This window comes from Marmota marmota, unplaced genomic scaffold (assembly GCF_001458135.2).
Source record: "Marmota marmota marmota unplaced genomic scaffold, marMar, whole genome shotgun sequence".
Classification (NCBI taxonomy): domain Eukaryota; kingdom Metazoa; phylum Chordata; class Mammalia; order Rodentia; family Sciuridae; genus Marmota; species Marmota marmota.
In genome coordinates this window covers 15029214-15053824 of record NW_026000174.1, presented here as the reverse complement: position 1 = coordinate 15053824, position 24611 = coordinate 15029214, and the positions used below count along the sequence as shown (strand labels likewise).

The 24611-nt window shown below is 35.8% G+C and overlaps 1 protein-coding gene and 1 pseudogene across 7 annotated transcripts in view; both read right to left on the bottom strand.

Annotated features, from left to right (window-relative positions):
• Fchsd2 (FCH and double SH3 domains 2) overlaps positions 1 to 24611 on the bottom strand; it is a 245351-nt gene that overhangs the window by 98504 nt on the left and 122236 nt on the right. For all 7 annotated transcript variants that reach the window (XM_048788107.1, XM_048788106.1, XM_015477460.1 and 4 more), the window contains 2 exons: positions 21525 to 21579; positions 20579 to 20707 (listed from right to left, as the gene is read on the bottom strand). In XM_048788107.1, coding sequence (XP_048644064.1) covers positions 20579 to 20707; positions 21525 to 21579 — 184 coding nt within the window. The remainder of the gene's footprint in view (positions 1 to 20578; positions 20708 to 21524; positions 21580 to 24611) is intronic.
• Positions 6445 to 13304, bottom strand: LOC125612020 (annotated as a pseudogene).

Sequence of the window (24611 nt, the reverse complement as noted above, 5' to 3'; positions counted from 1 at the left end):
GTGCTAGAAATACTGTGCAGAGAGAAAAAGACAAAAAGTCCTCCTCTGCATATTATGTCAGAGGTTGCCATAATGTAATAAACACAGTGAAGGGATAAAGCATGAAGATAAGATGCTATCTTATACTGGTTAGCCAGGGGAGATCTTACTAATAAAGTCACATCTGAGAAATGGAGCTGAGTGGAGTAAGGGAGAAGTGAGTTATGTGGTATCTGAAAGAAGAGCTTGCTTAAGAAAACAGCAAGTTCAAAGGTCCTGAAGTGAGAGGCACTTGGTGTGAAACACTCAGAAAGCCAATATTGAATTACACTGAAACAAAGAGTGGTTGACAACATAGGACCCCGTAAAATTTTTAATTTTAAACTGAAGAGAAGAGAAGCTATTAGCAGGTTTTGAGCAAAGGAGTGACAAACTATAGTTTAGGTTTTAAAATGATCACTTTGGCTATTGTGGAAGGAATACATATTGAAGGTGGGGTGGAAGCAGAGAATCAAAGAGAAGACTTTAGTATTTGCAGATATAATAATGGTGGCTTGAATTAAAATAGCAGTAGTGGAGGTGAGGGAAAAATGGTTCTACTTAAAAGAATTACCAATGGTATGATGTGGGGTTTGGAGGGGGGCAGCAGGATGATTTCTAGCCTAAGCAACTGCAAGGATATAGCTGTCTCTATTAAGAAAAGAATAAGACGAGCAAGTTTGTGAAGAGAAAATCAAAGGCTGAATAGGTGACCAGTGGTCAGGAGAGGACTGACAAAGAAACAGCAAATAAGTCAATGTATTTAGGTTGTGGAAGTCAAGTTTCTCACTGTTCAACATAGCATCTATATACAAATAGAAAGGCAGGGAGGTAAACCAGGTGTGAAGGCACATTCCTGAAATTCCAGTTACTTGGGAGGCTGAGACAGGAGGATCACAAGTTCAAGGCCATCTTGGGCAATTTAGGGAGACCATGTTTCAAAATAAAAATAAGAAAGGGCTGGGAATGTAGCTCAGTGGCAGAACACTTGCCGAGCAAGCACAAGGCCCTGGGAAGAAAGGGAAGGAGGGAGGCAGGAAAGGATCTTAAAAGTACAGGATTTGAACTGGGCAGCTCAATGTAAATTTATGTCTATACACACAAAAACATACACATACATGGACAGATATAAAAACAGATACAGCTGTATGTGTGTGCAAAAGACAGGAAAAAATCAAAGTGCTTTTCCTACTCTCCCTTACCAGTCAGTATTATTAACACTTCTGACATTAGATATGTGTGTGACAATCCTCCAACAGACACCTGCTGAGGATACTCTAATTCAATTCCATTCTGACACTGCCCTTCTGGACAGCATTGATGTCACATGTTAAGACCTCAGTCCTACAAGAGTACTGCCCACTTTCAAATGCCAATCGCAAATCCCAGGTCGTGACTTGTATTTCTGATCAAACACACAAAAATTTGTAACAGTTTAGTGGAACCCTCCTTGGGTTTGATTAGTTTGCTATAGTGGCTCACGGAACTTGGGGAAATACTTTACATACATTTATGCATTTATTAGAAAAGTTATTACAAAAGATACAGATGAATAGCTAGATGAAAGAGATGTATATGATGAAGTGTGGGAGAAGGGGTGGAGCTTCCATGTCCTTTCTAGGCACACCACCTGCCAGGAACATCCATGTGTTCCTGAACTCTCTCCTTTTTTTTTTTCTTGTGTGTGTGTGTATGTGTGTGTTGCTGGGGACTAAACCCAGGGCCTCGTGCATGTGAGGCAAGCACTCTACCAACTGAGCTACACCCCCACCCCTCCTTTGGGTTTTTATAGAGGCTACATTATATAGGCAAGATTGATTACATCATTAGCCACTGGTGACCAAATCATCTTTAGCTCCTCTCCCCTCCAGGGAAGCTGGGCTAGAAGTTCCAACTTTCTAATTATGGTCAGTTCCCTGGGCAACCATCTCCTATCTTGAGGCCATCCAGGAGCCCACCAAGAATGGTCTCATTGGAACAAATGATGCTCCCATTACCTAAGAAAAAGATTTAGAAGTTCTGTGTCAGGAACTGGGGAAAAAGACCAAATACAAGAACAAAAGATTGTGCTAGTGCCCTTGTCTCAAGGGTTTTAAACACCTGGGTGGCATGTGTGCAGAGATCAAATATATATTTTATATCATAACATCACAGTGTGTACATAAATAATTTCCCAGAAACGGTATAAGAAAAGTACACAATAAGCCTGGAACATTTAGACCAGAAAGGAAGAATGATGGGAACACAGTAAAGGACAGGAGTCAGCTTAAAGAGATTCCTGTTGGTTGTGTATGGGACACTATGAACATAAATATAAATAATAAGACCAACAAATTTCAATCCATGAAAGAAAATAGAAATCCATGAACACAATGATTAAGAAATGAATGAATGCATGAAGGGATGAGAGGGGGAGAATAAGAAACTTCTCCCTTATAGTAGAGTTCCAACTAAAAATTGTAGAAGGAATAATGAAAAATAGAAAATTACTATTTGGTAACCATCATAAAAGTGGTTGAGTTCAGGAGGGTTCACTTAAAGTATGCTAGGGCTGGTAGGTGGAGGTCTGATGAGGAATACAATTGGCACAGTTTCCTCACAAAATATTATTTCTTGGTCTGTTTGGATTGTGTAACCAATATCATTAACTAGAAGATTTATAGACAACAGAAATTTACTTCTCACCCTACTGGATGCTGGGAAGTCCAAGATGGAGGCATCAGCAGACTCAGTGTCTAGTGAGGGTCCACTCCCAGGTTCACAGACAACACCTTTTCATTGTGTCCTCACATGGTAGAAAGAGCGAGGGGTCTCTCTCTCAGGCCTTACAAAGGCATGAAAGCTACCATGAAGGCTGTGCCCTCATGACTTACTTACCTCCCCAAGACTACCTTCGAATACCATTACCTATGTATTTTTGGGAAACACATTCAGATATAACATGATTACATAGGAAAAAAGATTATTTTATAGTGGAAGAAAACACAGCAGATACCAAATTGACTAGGTGATCAAGAGTAACATCACCAGGAATGAGACAGGTGATTATATCACTCATACATCTCTAGATATGGTATACTGAGAAGACACAGCATCTTTTCTGAGATATTTTTGCCAAGAATGCATGGCCTGAGAGGCACCCAACAGATTTGGAGGCTGTATACTTTAAAACTGTCAAAGTTATGAAAGACAGGATAAAAACTAAAAAACTTAAAAAAAAACAAACCTCTTCCAGATGGAAGGAATCTAAAGAGATATGCAATTGAATTAACCAGAAAGAGATATTTTTGAACATTTGGTAGAATTTGGATTTGATATGTAAACTGGATGATATTTATATAATGATGCTGATTTCCTAATGTGGATGGTTAGGTAGAATAGCCTTGTTTGGAGGCGATAACATCTAGAGTATTTAGAGATGATGAGGCATCAAGTCTGCAATTTGCTCTCAGACAGCACATGCCTATAATCCCAGTGACTTGAGAGGCAGAGGCAGGAGGATCACAAGTTCAAGGCCAACTTCAGAAATTTAACAAGACCCTGTCTTGTCTCAAAATAAAAAATAAAAAGGGCTGGGGATGTATTTCAGTGGTATAGGGGCCTGGCATTCAATCCCCAGTAATGCCCTCCCCCCCGCAAAAAAAATCAATATAAAACAAAACTCCCACCATTCAGAGAATGGTCTCTTAAATCTTCCATGTTTTATGTATAATCACTTAAAAGTGATAAAATTTAAGTAAAACTATCTTCAACCAAATCTCCCTAAGGAATAAATTTTTTAGTTGATTAAAAAAAGCAATTCAGAATCTTACTTTTATAAAAGAACATTCTAGCCTACTGAAACAAGTAGCCTGGATGCCATCTATGAAAGTAAGAGTACTGGACTTGATTAGTCCAGTTATTTTTCTGCTTCAGCACTTCTACAGGATATGATGCAGGCTCATAGTAACCCTTTGCATGTATGTACATGAGTTGTGAATCTTTCTACTATTAGAAGCTGGGAGGCTCAAGCCACTTGAGATTCATAGGCCTAACTAGTCTGTAAAATTCTATCACTACTCTTCATTTATTTTTGAAATCTTAATCTTATTTTAATTGTTATTCTTCCATTTCATATATTCTACAGTCTTTATACATCAGAGAGATGCAGCCCATTCTGAGATTAACAATCGAGACTGTTAATTTAGATTTGCTCCCACGGTCACAGTCAGGGGCACACTAAACATGGGCTTGCTTGCAATAAACTGCACATAGCCATTTCAAAGAATCTGCTCCCAGTAACTTTCTGTGTTTCCTGAAAGAAGCAATCCAAGTCAGTCCCTGTTTCAACTGAGATCTACAGATTATGTAAATCGCATGATGATCAACAGAAGCTAAGACCACGATTGCTAATGGGGCTGGCCTGGGAATCTCAGAATAATTCTTGGCCCAGTATACTAACAAGCTGCCATTAATTTATTACAACAGGCACATAAACTAAAATCAATTTGCCATCCCTATTCCTTTAAAGCTGCAAAGATTTCCAATAAAAATATTATCCCCCATTCTGTAACTACCAAAAAAGTTCTGTCCTGATAATATTGGGGTAGGTGTGGGAGAAGAGCATAATATAAAGAAGAGGATAATAAAGAATCCCTGCTTTTGAAATATACTCTGATAATAAGAATTCCCAAGTTATATGAAGGCCAAACAGAAACATGGGGGTCAAAGCAGAGTAAAGTGTGCTTAGGGAGGGAGGTGCAAGCACTTCTGTCATCATTTTTTCCTACCTTTGATCTAAAGCACTTTTGGCTGGTCGCATAGTGGATACAAGATGACCTAGGAATGGGGAGGTACTACCCACATAAAGAAGGTGTCTTAGCACTGCTCACTTGGTGCTTCTCATCTTCAATACAATAACTTTGGACCCTTTTTTTCTTCTTTAATGTCCAGTTTAAATACAAAGCTTCTGCCTTTCCAATTCTTAGCTGCTCTATGGGTATATCATATCTAGGTATTTCCAGGTCATTTTGAACTGTGCATTTAGTCCTGTTTTAAGTACAGGAAGTATGTGTAGTTGAGAAATAAACACTTTTGAGAACTGAATATTAAGTGACTTGAGAATAGCAATATTCTCTGCTCTCTATTTACCCAAATCTTTCCAGCAAGTTACTAAGTAAGCTACCCTAAACAAAATGCAAAGTTAATATCTCTAAATATGCTGTTGTTTTTGTTTAATCATATGTTAAGAGAATTACAAGCAGTCAAATATATCTTATGGTATTATGCAACTCAGTTTATAAATTGCAAGTGGTACTAAAGTAAGAGCATGTCACTTAACACTTTGTCCTCTGCATTTCAATTCAATGTGTAAATACTAAGCTCTCTGCATTAAGAGGCTGATTCTGTTCCATCTCTAAAAGCATCGAAAGCATTTAGGTAGTCCTTAACAAGTACTATTATTGAAACATTCAATCAGATCTTCAATTTTAGTGTTAGTAGTTTCTTCCAGCTGAAGACAGTAATAACATTATTTAGTATATGGCAGAAGTTACCCAATGTGAGAACAAGGGACAGCTGGGAGAATGTGCAAGATCAGAATTATTTTCATAATAATACTAAGACATCATCTGCATTTTCCACTTTCATCCTCTCACAAGCACGTAGTGGAGTTTTACAGAGGCTTGAAATTAGGTGAGGACACAGACACTCTGACAGCTAGTGAAATCTGTACCTAGGCATTCTTGTGTCTAAAAGATTTCTCAATTTAAATGTCAAACACAGTAAGTATCATTAAGCAAACCCACATCTATAAAAGTTCCTTGGGTTCTCAATGATTTTTAGGAGTATAAAGAGGTCTGAGACAAAAAAAAAAAAAAAAAAAAAAAAAAAAACCCACAACTTAATAATCACTGGTATAGGCTGTTGGCAGTCAATGTAAAATTGGGAAAATGTACAGAATATATTTTATATAAGTTAAGTGATGACTCTATTTATACTTTGAGATTTTCTTCCTTCAATCATTGTCAACTAGGGCATAAACTTTAAGGTTTTCCCCTTACATTTTTAGTAAAAATGTGCCTTACATAAAAATGACAGAGATAACATGACTTCCTATCAACTTCTGGAAAAGATGATTGAACAAATACCTTCACAATGTAAAAAGGTGGAGGTAATCATCAGGAGTCATCATAGATTAAATAAAAGTCAAAACAAAATGAGACCATAATGGACCCTATCTATCTATCTATCTATCTATCTATCTATCTATCTATCTATCTATCTATCTTTGTGCTGGGGCCTAAACTCAGGGGCACTTAACCACTGAGCCACATCCATAATTCCACAATTATTTTTAACTTTTATTTTGAGACAGGGTCTTGCTAAGTTGCTGGGGTCTCATGGAGTTGCTGAGGCTGGCCTTGAACTTGCAATCCTTCAGCCTCAGCCTCCAGAGTCTCTAATATGACAAGCGTGTACACTATGCCTGGCTTCATTTATTTTTTAAATATTTAAAGTTACTAGACTGTAGATCTGCCAAAGAAATGAAATATCCTCATTCATCAGGCATTAGTGGAAATGACCCTGGACAAAATGTAGTACTGCAAAGTGGTTAGAAGAAAGTACATGGGAGGTAGGCTGGTTTAATCCATGGTTCAGCTGTGTCACTGCCTGCCTGCCTGTGTAACCTGGGCAAGATACTTATCTTTTTTTGTTTCAATTACTTCTTTGATAAAAATAGGGATAATGATAATAGTATCTATTCACAGAAAATTGGTAGATTAATGAAAGTAAGTAGTTTAGATGAGCACCTGACATATACAGAGTGATTCCATGTGTACTTTTTATTAAGTCTGTCTTTGTTTAACTGGTATATCTTAAATATTCAGAAGAGTACCAGGTACTAGTAGACTCTCAACGAAGTTTCTGAATTCATCAATGTCTAAGCACCTTATAATAATAATATGATAATAATAACTTTTACATTTATTGTGTGCTTACTGTATACCGGGTCAAGGTAGAAATGCTTACTATACTTTACCTCCCTGAATACTCCCAAAGCAACTAGGATACTTACTAGCAGCTTCATATTATATACTAGTTATCTGAGGCTTTCAGAAGGGAAATAATTTGCCTATGTTCACAAAACTATTTAAGTGATAAAATCAGGAATCAAACAAAACTTGCCTTACTTTAAAACTTTTCTTCTTTAGGCAGTATGTTATATTTGATTGTGAACAAGATTTAACAGAACGTGGATTAGATGAAAACTCTGTACTGTTGATAGGTTTCACCACAAATAGATTTCATGCATTAATATACTTAACAGATACATATGTTGGTACTATGCTAAGCTCAAGCAATACAGCTGTAAGCAGAAAACACACAATTTTGTTTTTAAGAATTTGTAGCATACTAAGGGCAGGAGGTAAAACAAAAAAAATATAATCAAGTATACAATTACAAGTTAAGAAGAGTATTAAAAAACCTGATGCTAGGAGAATATAAAATAGAGGAATGTATTTAATATAGTTTGAGGAAGGCTTTCCTACAGAAATAGGTTAGAACTATGTGTGAACCCTAAGACTTAAGAAAGTGTGCCTAGTGTATGTAATGACCTGGGTTAGATTCCCAGCACTACAGGAAAATGCAGGAGTTAAGAAAGTGAATGTGAATGACAGTAGAATGAATTGGACATTATTACCCTATGTGCACATATGATTACATGACCTAATGTAATTACATGACCTGATGTAGATGTGTGACTCTACATCATGCACAACAGACGAATGAGAAGTTATACTCCATTTATGTATGATGCATCAAAATGCATTATACTGTTATGTATGACTAATTAGAACAAATAAAAGTTAATTAAAAAAAGTGAATGTGATAGTGAGGAGGCACTGGTATAGGAAAGAGATTGGTATGGTTGAGAAACTAAAAAGAGTCACTCATTGAAGGGTAAAGAGTAAAGGGAGAGATCTGAGATGAGAATAAAGAGACAGATAGGTAATAGTTAATAAGTAAAAATAATCCAAATGTTAACCAACTAATTAATGGGTAAATAAAACATGGTATATCATTATTCAATCATAAAAAGGAATAAATAGTAATACATGCTACAACATGAACTCTTGGGTTCAATTCCCACTACCAAAAAATACATATGTGTGTGTGTGTGTGTGTGTGTATAAAGAACTGAAAATCGGAACTCAAAATACGTATTCCATGCTCATACAGCATTTTTCACGATAGCTAAAAGGCAGAAGGAACGCACATTTATCAGTGGATAAATAAATAACACATGGTATGTAAATACAATGGAATATTATTCGGCCTTATAAAATAATGAAATTCTGACATATACTACAACATGGATGAACCTTGAAAACATTATGCTAAGTGAAATAAGTCAGACACAAAAGGATAAATCATAATTCTACTTATATGAGATACATAGAGTAGTCAGATTCACACAAAAAAACATAGTGAATATGATGAGATATCATTCTTGTGATTGTGTTATCATAAATGGCAAGAAAAAAAAGATTATCTGGGTAGGTTTAACATAATCACACTAGCCCTTTAAGAGTTTTCTCTAGCTGGTAGTAACACAGGAAGTAAGAGATTCAAAGTGGGAATGCATGAAATGGATTTGACATACCACTGCATTTTATTATATGTTAACTATACTTCTCCAAAACAGATTTTTTAAAACAAGTTAATTTCTTCGAAGTTCTTACTCTTGTCACCCTATATATTACTCTTTTTGATGGATACAATACCTTTAATTATTTTTATGCGGTGCTAAGGATTGAACCCAGTGCCTCACATGTGCTAGGCAAGTGCTCTGCCACTGAACTACAACCCCAGCTCTATATGCTTCTCTTAAATAGTTCTATGAATGCTCAGCTTCAGTATCCCTCACTCACTGTTGATTCTCCAGCAAAGATACTCAACTCAGAGTCAAGCTACAATGTCTAAGCCTGTTCTGATGAACTGGCCACTGCAGGGTATAGATTACTAGGTTCTAATCTACATTTTTAAAAGATTAATTGGTAAACTCTAGAATGAAGATCATCTAGATAAAACTTAAAATTTTACAAGAAATTTGTTAGTTGGAATATCCTTTTTTAGAACATTTGTTTCCAAACTATATTTCAAGGAACTGTAGTATTCAGCACAACACCTCAGGAACCACAGAAAGAAGTAAGGGAAGTGGCACAGGCAGGTGAGAGGAGTGGGAAACACACACAAAGAGGAACAAGCTCTCAAGTTTTACAACCAAATAGCTTTCCCCTTCATCTGCTTTATGTATAAAGATTCCATATAGGAGTCTGAAAATATTTGACTTCTAAAAATATCTTAAAACAACTGTTTTTGAAGTTTGATAAGACTGGCAAAAGACTCTCTTTGTGTCTCAGGGAGCCAAGCATAATATGATCAACATAGCAGGAAAAGGATCTACTGTATCATATTCCATAAGCCCCTGGAGAGCTGCTCCAGAGAATCATAACCTTCTTATTTGTGGCTCACTGATGGCATGGATCATATCCAATTCATTTTTGTATCATCAAGCGCCTATCACCAAGTAAAAACTCAAATGCAGAGTTGAGTGGTTACTACACAGAAACCTAAAATATATATTATCTGGCCCTTTATAGAAAATGTTTTCCAACTTCTGTTCTATTATAAGGTATAAATAAAGGTCTAGAGTACAAGTGAAAATGGAATTACTCCTGAAATAACAGAATGTAATTATAGCTGTAGTTATCAAGAAAAATGGTCAGTAGGGTTGATAGTGGACAGAAGAAGTCACAATGGAAGAAAAACAAGTAAAAACTAAGCTCCAGAGCACTGTTGTCCAGTAGTGCTCTGAGACAATGAAAATACATATGCACAGTCCAATATGGTAGTCACTAGCCACATTGGTTTCTGAACACTTAAACTATGGCTACTGTGACAGTAAAAAGAATTTTAAAATTTATTCTTTTTTTTCAGATTTTATATATTTATTCAGGAGATTCAAGTGTAGAATGAAGTTCTTTTGGCACCATGAAATCCAATGTTTCAAAATGTTTTTCCTCAGCAATTCTGTTTATTATAACTTTTATAATCCTGAAGAGATTCTCTTATCAGAAGTTTTTCATGCATTCAGGTATTTTGCATAATGATTGATTATAAAGGTTGCAATGGAGTAGTAGCTATGATCATAGCCCTCCTATCATCTACAAACAATAGAAATTTTCTTTTCTATATAGGCAGCTATGAAATCATCAGGGAGTAAATGTCCATCTAGAAGAAACTGGTCATTTTTCCCTTGTCCAACTGAGAACCTGGACAGGACTTCACAAGATGGGTTGCATCATATTCCTTTCCTTTATTTTGATCTGTTCCCAAATATTTACTAAAGGTTTTTGTGCTCCATGGACACAGCACTGGGTTGCAAACTGGAGCAAATGCTGACACAGTTTTGTATTTTCCGGGATTTTTCAAAGGACAAATTAGAGCTCCTTGACCTCCCATAAAGTGGCCAGAAATAGACATCCACTGGGGGGTCCACTGAAAAACTGGTATTTATGATTTGGGAAGCTTCTTCGTTACCTAAGAGTACATTCTGTAGTTACTTTTCCAAGAATCTTCAGTGATATTCACATAAAACCCAGCCAACAGTGCGGACACCCCAGCTCTCCATCTTCTCCTTTAGTATTACAGCTATGAGGGCTGGTATCTGGGAACAAATGATAAGGCTGTGTTCTGAGGCAGCCTGATAATAACGAGATTTTGATATAAAATTGTTCTGTGCAAATTAAACCAGGCAACCAATGTAGTACAGGGCACTTTCTACTTTCTGCCTTTGGTGGTAAGTAGACAGAAAATTTCCTTTTGCAGTTCAGATCAACACTGTCATGTTCAAAATGTTCTGCAATACCCCAAAGCACTTGTTGCTGGAAATCTGTTTCAACGCCATTCTTCTCCTATTCAACTACTACTTGCTGTGTGTGTGTGTGTGTGTGTGTGTGCCTGTCTGTCTGCAGCAAAGGGCAGACGATCCTCTAGTAGTGATAGCTGCAGAGATGACAGGACTGAAGAGGCAAATGCCAAGAGACAGTAGGGCCTCAAAACAGCCACCTGGCCTCGTCCACACTTGGGCCTGCCCCCTCAACCTAATCCCACGGCTTCGCCCTCCTTGGGCCCAAAATTTATTCATTTTTAACTAACTTACATAGTCACAATGTACCTAAGGACTGCCATTATTGGACATTACAGTTTCTAAGCCCTGGAAGCTAGATTGAGAGTACTCATCACCTGATTCCTAGGATGGGGTGATTACTGGTGGAAACCATGGGGAGGGGGGGGGAGGAAATGAACTGCTTCTAATTTAGAAAAGTTTCTGCCACAGATGGATAAAGCATAATAAATATGGATAATGTTAAGGATAAGATTGCAGACATATTTAAGAACTGTATAGTATTAGCAGAAACTGGGCAAATGATTATTCTCCCTAAGAAAAGGGACTTTCAAAAAGGATGTAAAACAAGAGAAGCAGAAAGCCAAGTTTGAAATCTGGGGACTTCCATGCTAATTCATTAAGTGAAAAAGTATTACTAGATGAAAGAGAAGTATACCAGCTAGAGATGGCAGAGATACCAGAAAAGCCAGAACTCAAAATAAAAAAGATGAGAGCTATACAATCTAAATATGAATGAGGAAGACTTTTTGGAATAATTAATGCTTAGCTAGAAAAGCCAGAAAAGGGACTTGAACACCAATAATATTTTTCTCTTTATTGACTACTCCCCCCAAAGAGTCTGCAAAAGATACGCCAAATTATCATATTTTCTAGATATTATATGTCAGATAAAGTTTTTAATTACTTTGCCCAATTATCAACTAGTCCAGACATGTTTAACTTTCAATGAGAACAAAAAACATTTGTCTAGAAATAAGCTCCCAATATTATTAAGCTTTTAAAGTCTTTCATTAGACTGACTAATGCTATCTTTTCTACTCTGATGTACTGTGCCTTATTTTTCTTCATCCAAACCACAAAGAAAATATTGTATGAACTCTTAAAAAGAAAAATATTTTATAAGATCATGTTATTCAAAAGAACATTTAAGGAACAACTATCTCATTTTCCAGCAGCCAGTTAAGTTGCTCTCTATAGATCTGATTAAACTGGTTATCTCAGGTCCATGGTTTAGCAATAGATTTTTATTTATTTTACTTTGAAGTTAAAAAAAAAAAAGAACACTAGCCTGACAATATACAGACACAGAGCAATATATATTTAGTATCTGTTCTAATCAATGGTTGCTTAAGGAATAAAAAGTATGCCTTGGGGAAGCTGTCCAAATATTTATATTTAGATAGAGACATGATCATCATTTTAAGAATATTTAGAACAGGAGAGAATGTGCAATGTTCAACAAATAATTTTATTCTATAATTCTCTCAGAATTCATGATATTCACTATATACTACTATATTCACTATATACTACTGCTTATTATATTATTTTTTACTAACAAGGAATGGTATGGGAGTAAGAAAACACCAGAGTGTCTAGGAAAGAACACCGAGACCTTAAGTCCTGGCTATAATATAATAACTGGATGTCACTGAGTCTCTGAGGTTGATCTGTTAAATAAGTTTAATAAATAAATTTATTAGGAAATATATTATAAAAACTAAATAAATAATGGTTTTTAAAGCACTTGTAGTATCTTATAATGCTAGGCACCTAAATAGTTGCTCCATTCTCACTCCCAAGCACTGAAGTCTCTTTTACACTCTCCTTCCCACAAACAAAACAAACAAAAGAAAACAAGAGTTATCTAAAATATACTAGAATTTCTTTTATTTATTTTGCATACTGGGGATCGAACCCATAGTACTCTAACACTAAACCACATCCCCAGCCCTTTTATTTTGACGCAGGGTCTAAATTGCCAAGGCTGGTTTCATATTCAGCATTTACTGGAAGAAGTAAAAGGAACCCATAAATACATTTATTATGCCAAAATAGAATTCCCTAGAGATTATTTGTTTGGGAATGGCAATTAAGAAAGCACTGGTATGGCTGAGGATTACCTGCTACCAGGAGGTATAGATATGCTGTGCCTGAGTCTCTAAACAATGACAGTGTTTAGAATATCTGGTCATGATTAGAACACTGTATAGCGATGTTGGAAGAGAAGCATTAGAGGAAGGGACAAAAGATGTTAACTAACAAAGGTTTGAGGTATTCAATAGGAGTCACATGGTCTCCAAACTGCCAATGTTTGAAAGCTGTAAGTAAATTATTGATTAAATGGACCATTGTGTATGTTAAACAAACAAACATTCAGCATATATGGAACTTGGGTAGGTCTACCAGTGTTCTTTAGCTTCTTAAATCAGGACTTGAATATTATATCTTAGTTTGAAAATTGTAATACATTAGCTCTCTGACATTTTTCTTCTTCCTCAACCTTTTATCTATTTAGCATTCGACTTTCAACCTTTGATTTCCCCAAGCTTTCTCTTTACCCACCCTTCAGTCTTTTTGTGTCCTTGTGCTTTTTGCAAGCTTCAGTGAGCAAAGGTGAAAATCATACACATAACTTTATACAGAATCTTGAATTCTCACAATTTTCACACAAAATGAAATTAAAGATGGAAATCAATGTCATTTAAAACTGGGAACATAAATGTAAAATCATGAAATTCAGCTTCTCTCTAGTCTTCATTGTTTGCTATGTCATCTTTTGAACTTATTCAAGTATCAAGTTCTCTTCTCATAGTAATTGTAATATTGCCCTAATAATCATACCAGGGTATTGCAAGTCACTGAGGAATGAATCTAGCTAAAAATTCTCCAAAAATATCATACAAGTTTAAGGGCTAATATCTATATTTTAGCCATTTGACAAAAATCCCTGTGTTTTTGATTTTATAACACTACACAATGATTATTTTAATTGACTGTCCTCACCAACAGAATTGTAAAGATGAAGCTTATACTTTTTCTCCACCTTATTCGTTATCCCAGTGTGCTTAATAAAGTATTCAAATATGCTGTAAAAATAAATAAATAAATAAATAAATAAATAAATAAATAAAATTGCCAAGGCTGGCCTAAAACTTGGCAACCCTTCTGCCTCAGCCTAAGTCACTGAGATTCAGGCATGTGCCACAAGGCCCGGCTAGAACTTCTGTTATTTAAAAAAATAATGTAACTTGTATACCACGCTTCAAAATGAACAAAAACACTTTCATCATCTCATGGCTCCTTATGGAAGCCAAAAGAGGAAGACAATGTTCCATTTAACAAAAAAAAAGAAGAAATAAGTCCAAAGAAACAGCATCATGTAAAGAATTAGTGACACCAGCCCTTCTATTAGACTTGCCAGATTTGAATTCAAGCTTTATCTAATTTCTTCATTTACGAAGTAAATGATTTATCACGTGAGGATTAAAACAAGATTGGTTATTCATTCATTTGTTCAGTATGTTCAAATGTTCACAAACATTTCTCATGCATTAAAAATATACTGAACTAGGTAGAAAGGATAAAATCTCTAATAAAACAAACAACCACTATCCTTATGGAAAGTATAGGTAAATGGGAGACAAGGTACTCATCACGTAGTGATAGATCTAAGTAAACTGCAACTATACTAAGTGCTACAAAGATGAGATAAACCATTTTCATGGTTGGGAGGAGTAACCAGGTCAGGGAAGTGTTCTTCAGAAAACAACCCAAGGAAAGAGATCTGAAGAAGTGACTTCAGAAGACAGCACAGGGAGGGTGTGTATACTGGGCAGGGGGGTAGGGTGANTACTCAGAACAATAAGCATTTCTAAATAAGGTACCCCAAAACTGTGGTCAATTCAGTGATGGAAGCCAATAGAGTGATGGATGGGAGTTTTCCAATACTGCAGACCCACAGAATTAGCCTGAGGAAGAAATAAGTTAGTCACACTACATTTTTAAGGATCTTCTGCCTCTATATTAAATCAATACTCTAAAATGTTTCATGAAACGAAAAATTAGAAGCATAATCTACCTAATGCTGATTAAAAACAAGCATGGGGACTTCAAAAGAAGTTCAAGAGGAACCAGCTAAGAATATTAATACTGGGGCTTCCCCCATAAATGGTCTACCAGATTACCTACAGTGAAGCTCCAATTTGACAAATCCTACCTCAAACTAAGACAGATACCATATAAGCATACACAAGCAGAAGTAACTTGAAAGTTAACTGTATTACTGATAGCACTGGAGTTTAAAAAGTCAATATATAGTCATATTCCTTAGAAACCTTGTATAAAAAAGGAAGATTTAGGGAACAAAAAGGAATAATTAGACAATAAAACTATTTTTAAAAAGTTAAACGTTCAATAAAATAGTTGAAGAATTTTCTCAGGAATAGAGCATAATAACAAAAATGGAAAATAAGAGAGAAAAGAAATTTTAAAAACCAGACCAGGAGACTCAACATATTAATAGAAGGAGTTCCAGAAAGAGAAAAACAAAGGGAAGAAGTAATCCAAGAAATCCAAGGGTATACTAAGAATAGTCCATAATTTCTAAAAACGAAAAGCAAAAAATGAAATCAGATACAAGAATCCAAGAACCAGGATGGCTCTGAGTTCTCAAGCCATATAGGAAACAGGAAAACAATGGATTATGGATTCCGACATTTGCAAAAACAGTTTTCAACCTTTAACTGTATACCCAACTATAAGCACAGAATAATGACATTGTCATAGATACAGCACCTCAAAAAAGCTTACTTTCTATACCTTTCTCAAGAAGGTACTAAGAAAAAAAAAAAGACATATGATACAAAAAGCTGAAGATCCAGAGAGGAGACGGCAAAAGGAGATCTCAGGACAACTTGCTAGCATCAGACAGAGGGCAACTAGTGACGTGTAACTCCAAGACAGACATGATGAGGTATCATCATCAAGATCCCAACAATTGTCAATATAGCAGCAGAATTTAAGAACTATATGGAGAAAATAGAATAATCAATTGTTTTGGTGCCTAAGAGGGCAGAAGGAGATGAAATATGTTCCAAAGCCAAGACCAAAGATCAGCTTTGCAATAGAAAAAACTCTGGTACTTAAGTCTTCAATACAAAATCCTCTGCTTCTAAACTGTCCATATAATTTTTAAAAAGATTCTAACTAGGGCATTATCACCTTAACATCTACTCAGAACAATAAGCATTTCTAAATAAGGTACCCCAAAACTGTGGTCAATTCAGTGATGGAAGCCAATAGAGTGATGGATGGGAGTTTTCCAATACTGCAGACCCACAGAATTAGCCTGAGGAAGAAATAAGTTAGTCACACTACATTTTTAAGGATCTTCTGCCTCTATATTAAATCAATACTCTAAAATGTTTCATGAAACGAAAAATTAGAAGCATAATCTACCTAATGCTGATTAAAAACAAGCATGGGGACTTCAAAAGAAGTTCAAGAACACCTAATAATCTGACAGTTGGTCAGGTTCATTAACTTTCTCTTTGTTTTTGGCAGAGCACAGGTCCCCCAAATAAGGTATTTTTTCCTGGTTTATTGAAGGACATCTTCTTTTGGTGTAGATTCAATTTTGAAAACATAGGATTTGGGTTAGAGATATAGCTTGGTAGTAAAGCACTTACCTAGCATGCATGGGACCATGGGTTTGATTCCCTATACCACAAAACAAAATGGGTTGTTTGTTTGCTTAAGTGGTGCTAGGATTCAACCCAGGGCTTTCTACATTCTTGGTGCACACTCTTATCACTGAAGCTACCCTCAGACTAAGATTTTAGTTTTGCTGCTGTTTAAGCTAATATTAGCTCATTTTAAAATATTCATGGTAGGGGACACCTGTGCCATTATAAAAACTAAATGCTATCGATGAAGAATCAGTCAGCAAAGCAAAACAGAAAGTGAAAAGAAGGCACAGAAATCTATGTCCAAACTGGGTCTTTGATAGGCTGGGTTATTAGAATGAATATCCCAAAATATCTAAGAATATCCTCTTTGTCATCACAAAACCAGATGTCTGTAAGAGTCCAGATTCAGATACCTATATAGTTTTTGGGAAAGCCAAGATTGAAGTTTTACCTCGGCAAGCACATTTAGCAGCTGCTGAGAAATTCACAGTTCAAGGTGAAGCTTTCTCAAACACTGAAAAAAACACACAGACTCCAACTGGTACAAGAAAAGAGTGAAGAGGAAGAGGTTAATGAAACAAGTAAGGAAGCTAAGGATACAGAATTGGTCATGTCACAAGCAAATGTGTTAAGAGAAAATGCGGTCTGAGCCCTGGAGAATAACAGTTAAGAATCTTATAAGCAAGGAAATGCTACAATAGAATTAACAATGTATATATCTGAAAGCCAGAACCTTTTTCTGGTGTTTCAAAAGGGTAACTACATCTTGGTTTGAAATTTGTACTGTTTCTAGCATTTAAAAAGTCATGGCTTCTTGTTGGATGAAAAATAAAAACTGGCATTAAGCATATTAAATGTGACAGAGTTTAGCAACTAAATGCTGTCTATGTTTCTAACAACTCTGCTAATGTTTCTAAAGTCTTAAACGGCCTCCACTTACAAATCAATGGAACGTTAGATCCCACCTTTGCCAAGAGCCATCTATGAGCCATGGATAAACTGAGCAGTGGTGGAGCCATTAGGCAGGGAAGCCTGGTATCAGGAACTCCCAGTACGAATCCACTGGTTTGAGAATGCTTGATTACATGGCCCCCTGCCTAACCTACTGCTCAAGTTCTAACTCAGCTCTGGAGAGGGGAGTGACTTGCTGGAGCCAGACAGCCTCTGGAAGATAGGTGCAGATTGTCAAATACCAATCAACCTGTTTACTGCAAGACCTACCACACCAAGAAGGAAGCACCAAATAAGACTCCTCCCATTAAAACCTTATCCCTGCCCTTGATGTATTCCCCCTTTTTCAGTTGTCCAGTTCCAGCTCCTATCAAGACTGGAAGACCCATCAGATGCTCCACTTTTTAAACTCTAACCTTTAGCTCTGCATTTCTTACTGATTATTTCAGACATTTTATTTTCCCAGGTGGCTCACATCTCCTGAGCAGGAACCTGCTTTGTCTGGGTGTAAGACACCTCAATACACCTTAAGGTTTAATGAGTTACTGTCTTCATGGTTTTCAGAGACTGGCAGAAATACTAACTGCTTTTGTGCTAATTGTTTACAAAAAAGTAATGCTTTGTTTACTATTATTAGTAATGCTATTACTAATAATAGCATTATTATTAGTAATAATAATAATATTATTATTAGTAATAATATTATTATTATTACTATTATTAGTAATGCTATCTTGTTTACTATTATCCTAGCATGATCCTACCCTATGTATACCTTGTCCAGTTACCCACCAATGGCAACCATGGACCTCTGGATTACCCTGATGCTGAATACCCTTAACTGTCCACGCCCCACCTGATAGAGAATAAAGACTTCAGGTCACTCCCCACCAACTTCTTCCTCTCTCAGAAAGAAGCAGTTGGAGATATCTTGTCCATTTTTTTCCACAGAAATGGAAAGTAGAAATTGACAGAAGAAAAATGTAACAGGGGTCCATTTTGTGCTTTGAATATAGCCCTTGCTGCTCTAAAAATAAATATTCACTGGGACAAAAAAATTGTTATAAAGACTGAGCATCTCTAATCCAAAAATCTAAAATCTGAAACACTTCTGGTCCCAAGCATTTCAGATAAGGGATACTTAATTTGTAGATTATCAGCTTTGATCTAATGGTAGACATATACAGGATATAGGGAATCAAATGCTGTGCAAAAAATCATCTTCAGTAAATATATTGTTTGAAACAATACATTTTCCTAAAGCAGTCATGCTAGAATGAATGAGAGGCCAATTCTCAGGTAAGTCTGAAGCACTATAATAAGATGCTAAAACATTTAACCTCTATGTCCAATACTCTTTGGGGAAAGGCACATAGAGTTCTCATCTGGATATAAAATAATTTCCTGTCTCATTATTCTAACCTATGTTCTAACCAGCAGAAGTTGCAACAGGACAAATGGCAGAAAAGGGGATTTCAGGCAATAAACAAAAAGGAAAGAAGAAATTTAAAAAAAAAAATTTTTTTTTTTTTTTTTGTTTGAGATGGACACAATACCTTTATTTTGTTTATTTATTTTTATCGAACCCAGTGCCTCACAAGTATTTGGCAAGCACTCTACCACTGAACTACAACCTCAGGCCCGGAAAGAAGAAATTTTGCAACAAGTTACTTCTTAGTCCAGTTTGACATCCTCCAACATTCCTGCCTTTTGCTAGAGGTCTCAGGAAATGTTCCATCTTTACTTTCAAACAAGGAACTTGTAATTTCTGGATAAAGCTGATCTCTTTTCCCAGAGCCTCTGTAGTAAAAAGACTGCCTGCGCCAGTTGTAACCCCATTTTTAATTGCTGATTTCCTAAAACAAGCAATTTAACTATAGCAATACATGTGTTGAAGAGTCATTAAGAACTATACATTTAAGAGTGGTGTGTTGAAAATATAAGAGAAAGATAGAATAATCCAATGTTTGGGTTCTTAAGAAAACAGGAAAGAAGGAGATGCAATCCAAAGTGGAGTCTGTCTGCCTGCAAGTAGAGGCAGCCTGGCAGTGGGTTAAAATGGTTTTCTTCTCCTCCCCTTCCCCCTTTCCTTTACTTCTGTGAAAGTTCAAAATAAATACAGGTAGTATAGATGAGGAAAGATCAGGATATACAAATTGTAATCCAATCTTCAGTATTTCAGAGTAAAACCCAGAGTAGAAGACATCTTCATATAACCACCAGCATTTTTTGTTTGTTCAACTCAAAAATCATCAAATATTAATGCATAATTTCACCTACTAAAGATAAATCATGGCACTTGGAGAAAATCCATGGCACTTGGAGAAAATCCAAGTTTTTTTAAAAACAAAAAATAGCCAAAATTCTGGTTAATAAGTAATTCAGACTTTCTTAAACAATACACTATAAAAATATAAAGCACACCTTTTTATAAAAATATTTTCATACTATATACTTTTTTTGTAAAACCTGTTTTTAAAAAAATATTTTGCAGAAAATAACAAATAACAGTACAACCTAACAAAAAATAAAACTATGCTGAAATACCAGCCTTTCTCTGATAATTCAGAAGGTACTTGAAGATTCTATCTAGCTTCAATATTTTACTGAGTCTAAAGACCTGAGTCTCAGGAAATAGCTCAGAAGCAGTTTCCCAGCTTAAGAATTATGTCACACTTTATATGTCAATCTTATCTTTTATATATCAATAATCACTATTTAGCAAATATCATCTATGTCTAAGGAATAATGCAATCCTTTACTGTGAATTGGCTTTAAACATTAAAAATTAATTCCAAATTACTTGAAAACAAAGGTCGGTCACCAATATTGAGCACATTCTAATGAAATAGAAAGTAGCCTTGTTAGTATTCTATACTCAATCCTATGTACACAACACCCAGCTCATGGGTTGTTTGTTTTTAATGAAACAAAATTATCACAGATATTAAAACTGTATTACCTTCATAATGTTAACTAAATCTGTTTGATAGTAGCGATCCTGATGTGCATTTGCTGCTGCTAGTGTAAGAAGATAATCATTCCTTGCGTGGGTAGCTTTGGAATTACACTCAGATCGCCGGGCTTTTAACTAAAACATAATAATAAAAGGAAAAAAATCAGTGCAAACTGATACTGTATGGAAAAACAGCAATTAATGGCTCCCCACCAAGAGTAAAAATAACAATGTGGAGAAAACATTTACATGTATGTAAAAATTATACTTCACTATTAAGAAATGAAATAGTACCTGAAAACATGGGGAAAACATTTTTAAACCTTTGTTATTTATACTTAACATAATTCCAAAGTTTTCTACAGAACTGAAAAATATTTTTTTGAGTTTATTGAGATGGGAAAATAAAGGTTCTAAATAAAGGTTCCTTATTTTTGAAGACATGGGTAAATCTGGAGGTTTTAGATACTAGTATTTTAAAAATCAACAATCCAAATGTGTCAGAAGAACTTCCTGTTGGTGGGGAGCCTGGCAACAAACTCTGGTCTCTAAGCTTACTTGACAGGTACTCCAGTTTGAGGGCCCCTCAGAAAAACTCACTTGCACCAGCCCAGAAGGCCTGGTCAGAGGTCTAAGTCTGAGTGAAATGATTCTACAGCGCTTCTGAAAGCCCCTGCACTTTGTCTCTTGGACTAAGAGTTAAATATACAGACTATGTGAGTTGTAACGCATCCAAACCTACCCCTCAAGCAGTCTTGGGAAGCAAGCTATGTCCAGTGTCCACACCTGGGTGAAAAATCCCATCACTGGGAAGGAAAGTTCCTCACTGGGTTAATGACTTTGAAATGCTTCTCTAAAGTAGAAAAACCCCACTTCCATTCTCAAAAGACCCAAACTTTTAAAATATAAGGTAAGGTTTCTCAATTGTGAAATACACCTCTCAAAAACTTACCTTTACACTTGCTTTCTGTAAACTGATTCTTGATTGAAAAAGACTAAGTTTAGACCTATATAAAAATAGAAAAGAATGTTTAATAAAATCATATCATAATAAGATTACTAAATGTTATAATTACTAAAAAAATTAATAACCCTTTTCCAAGACACTGTTCTAAAGTGAATTTACAAATGAAAAGTCAAAAGTGATGCTTATTTGCCTTTATTTATATATTATATATATTTAATATTATAGGAAAATAAAAATACTGGGATTAACATATTTAAAATACCCTTAAAAATACAATTTGACCAAGAAAAAATCAAAATATATTAGTATATTCTAATAAAAAAGAGTCATCAAACTATATGTTATTCCTAGTATCATATAATTCCACACACTTCAGTTCTTTTACAAAAGGTCAGAGAAACCCCAGGGCAACCAACCTTGGGAGACCAAGGTTCTCAGAGCTATGTGTGTCAGGTGGTACAACACCTGAATGCAATCTATAGGGGCTCTAGAAAGTCCTTGCTTTTGTTACCCCCCTCATTAAAAATGATTTGTGTTTGGGTTCTTGCCTGCCTGTGTGCCCCCTCCCTCCTAAAGGTAATCTGAACTTACTAAGAAGGCCCTTAAGACTCTCTGTCCTGTAAACTTTTGTTCTATTTAATCTTCTCCCACTCTGGTGTTCTTACCTATCTCCCTTGATGCCTAAGTTTTGGAGGGGAACCATAACCTGTCAGTCAGCAGTAGTATGCTGCTTTTCCTTAAAGGCTAGAGATAAGTATATAGACAAAGTCAACAGACAGATGCTAAGGAACAAGCAACACTCCCACAGCCATGATTTTTTTGAAGCTGAAATGTTTGTCTTAACTGCAGTGTCATGGTGATTGCCATGGGAGAGTTCAATGCATGCACGGGCAGCTATGCCTCTTAGTATGAAGCAGAGTTGCAGACCATTTGGGACTAGAAGGTGAAGCAGCCAGTCTGTGCACAGACACTGTGAAGAGGACAGCAAAAGTTGCCTCTTGCATTTTTAACAAGAGAGAAAACATTCACGGATGAACATACAGTTTCCTAACTCCTCCCCACTGCTTTAAAAAAAAAAAAAAATTGGGTCTAAGATATTTCTGTTATTTCCTGCCTAATTGTATTCTTATTTTATGGGAATTTTTTATTTTATTAATAATATTTCTATTCATTTTGATGTAGGAAAGCTAAGATTACCTATATTAAGATTTGAAAGTACCTGTCAGGGTAAGAAAGACTGTGCTTGAAGCACCGTCATTTCTCCTTTTTTAATAGTCATTATCCAAATAGGCTGACTTGCACATGGATTGTCCAACATAAATTATAGATTTAAATTTATGGCGTCTGCTTCATTTGCTAATCTGCATACACTTCTTGTATGGTATTTAGGTAGGTATTAACAATAGAATAAAATGTCCTTGAAGATGACAATCTAAAAAAAAATAAGGATTTTTAAAAATCACACACTATACAAATAAAAAACTATACTGTGTACTAGTCTTTACCATCTATCCTTCAAATGTTAATGTTCCTTGGGTCTCCAAATTCAAATTCATATCTCACTGTATATATGACTGCATCCCTATAACTGATGGACATCCTATAACCTTCAGAATTCAATTATCAGTGCCAAATTCTCACATAAGAACAGATATTTGATCACCTCCCAAATATATCCATGTCAGTGTCTCCCAGGCTCTTCAGAATTTACATATCTAAAATGGAACTTACCATCTCCTTCAGACTAACCCTCTTCCTCCTGTAGTCTCTCCTAATGGGCCTATCATAGCATCCATCAAAACTATATTTACTTCAGTGCTTAGTCCCCTTCCTGATTTTCCCACCTCTGCTTAGAAAAAAACATACTCATTCTTCTTCCAAGAATCTGCCCAAGCATCACTTCTTCTATAAAGGTTCCTTTATCAACAGGCAATAGTAATCTCTCCATTTTCTATGCTTTCATAACAGTGTTTTCATATTACTACTCTAAGCAATTAGTGACTAGGTGAGTGTCTTTAGGTAGATAATTTCTTTGAGTTTACTATGAATAGACAAATGATAAAGTTACTTTTTAAAATTATACGCTCTAAATTCCTTGAAGGCACAAAAGCGCACCTAACTTATCTGTGACCCATAGTGCCCAATATAATGACTAAATAAATATTAACTGAATTAAGACATAGAGCCATTTTTTTACTCTGTAGTTGAATTAATTTTCCAGAGAAGTTATACACTGAAGTAAAATGTCTCACTTTGAATTTGGCCACATGAGAAGGCAGTTCCTTGTGATCAGTTCCGTGAAATAGACCTAGTCAAATACACACTTCTCAGGAACAGTCCACCCATGGCTAAATTAGGCATTTGTAGATGCTCTACAAATCTGTCAATTGTCTGTTCTAGAATCCCAGAGTTTAAAAGACAAGTTCCTAAAAGCCAGAATGGTACAATAATCCCAACTGAGATCTGCTAACCTCCAGATCTTATTGGAAAGATGGATTCAGTGACTCCATGAATGCATGGGAAATATTTGAATGCTCAAAAAATAAAATAAAAACAATAAACTTAAATTAGAAAAATATTAAATGTTACACTGTAATATCAAGTGTTCAGTGAGTATTCATTCATCAACCCATCATACTAAATAAACTTCCCAGGAACCCCTGAATTTTCCCAAGATGCTGATGAAGTTGCTTAAATTTCTTGCAGATAAAAGCCATTTTAGGAAGCTAGGTGTGTTACCACACACCTATAAATAATAGCTACTCAGGAAGCTGAGTTGGGAGGATAAATAGTTCGATCCCAGCCTGGGCAACACAGAGAGACCCTGTCTCAACAATGACAACAATAGAACATGTTAGAGGTAACCCCCTCCTTGCTGGACTATTTGTACAATTGTCCAAACCTTTCTGATTTCATGCCTAGGAGTTTGGACTCCTAGATTTTGCAACAATCAGCACTGTTAACAGAAGTCTTAGCTCTCCTGATCACAAGCCTCCTAAGTTCAGTTCTATAACACAGTTCCTCCCCCCCCCACAAATATTTATCACACTTCCTCAAAGTGTCATTGCAAAA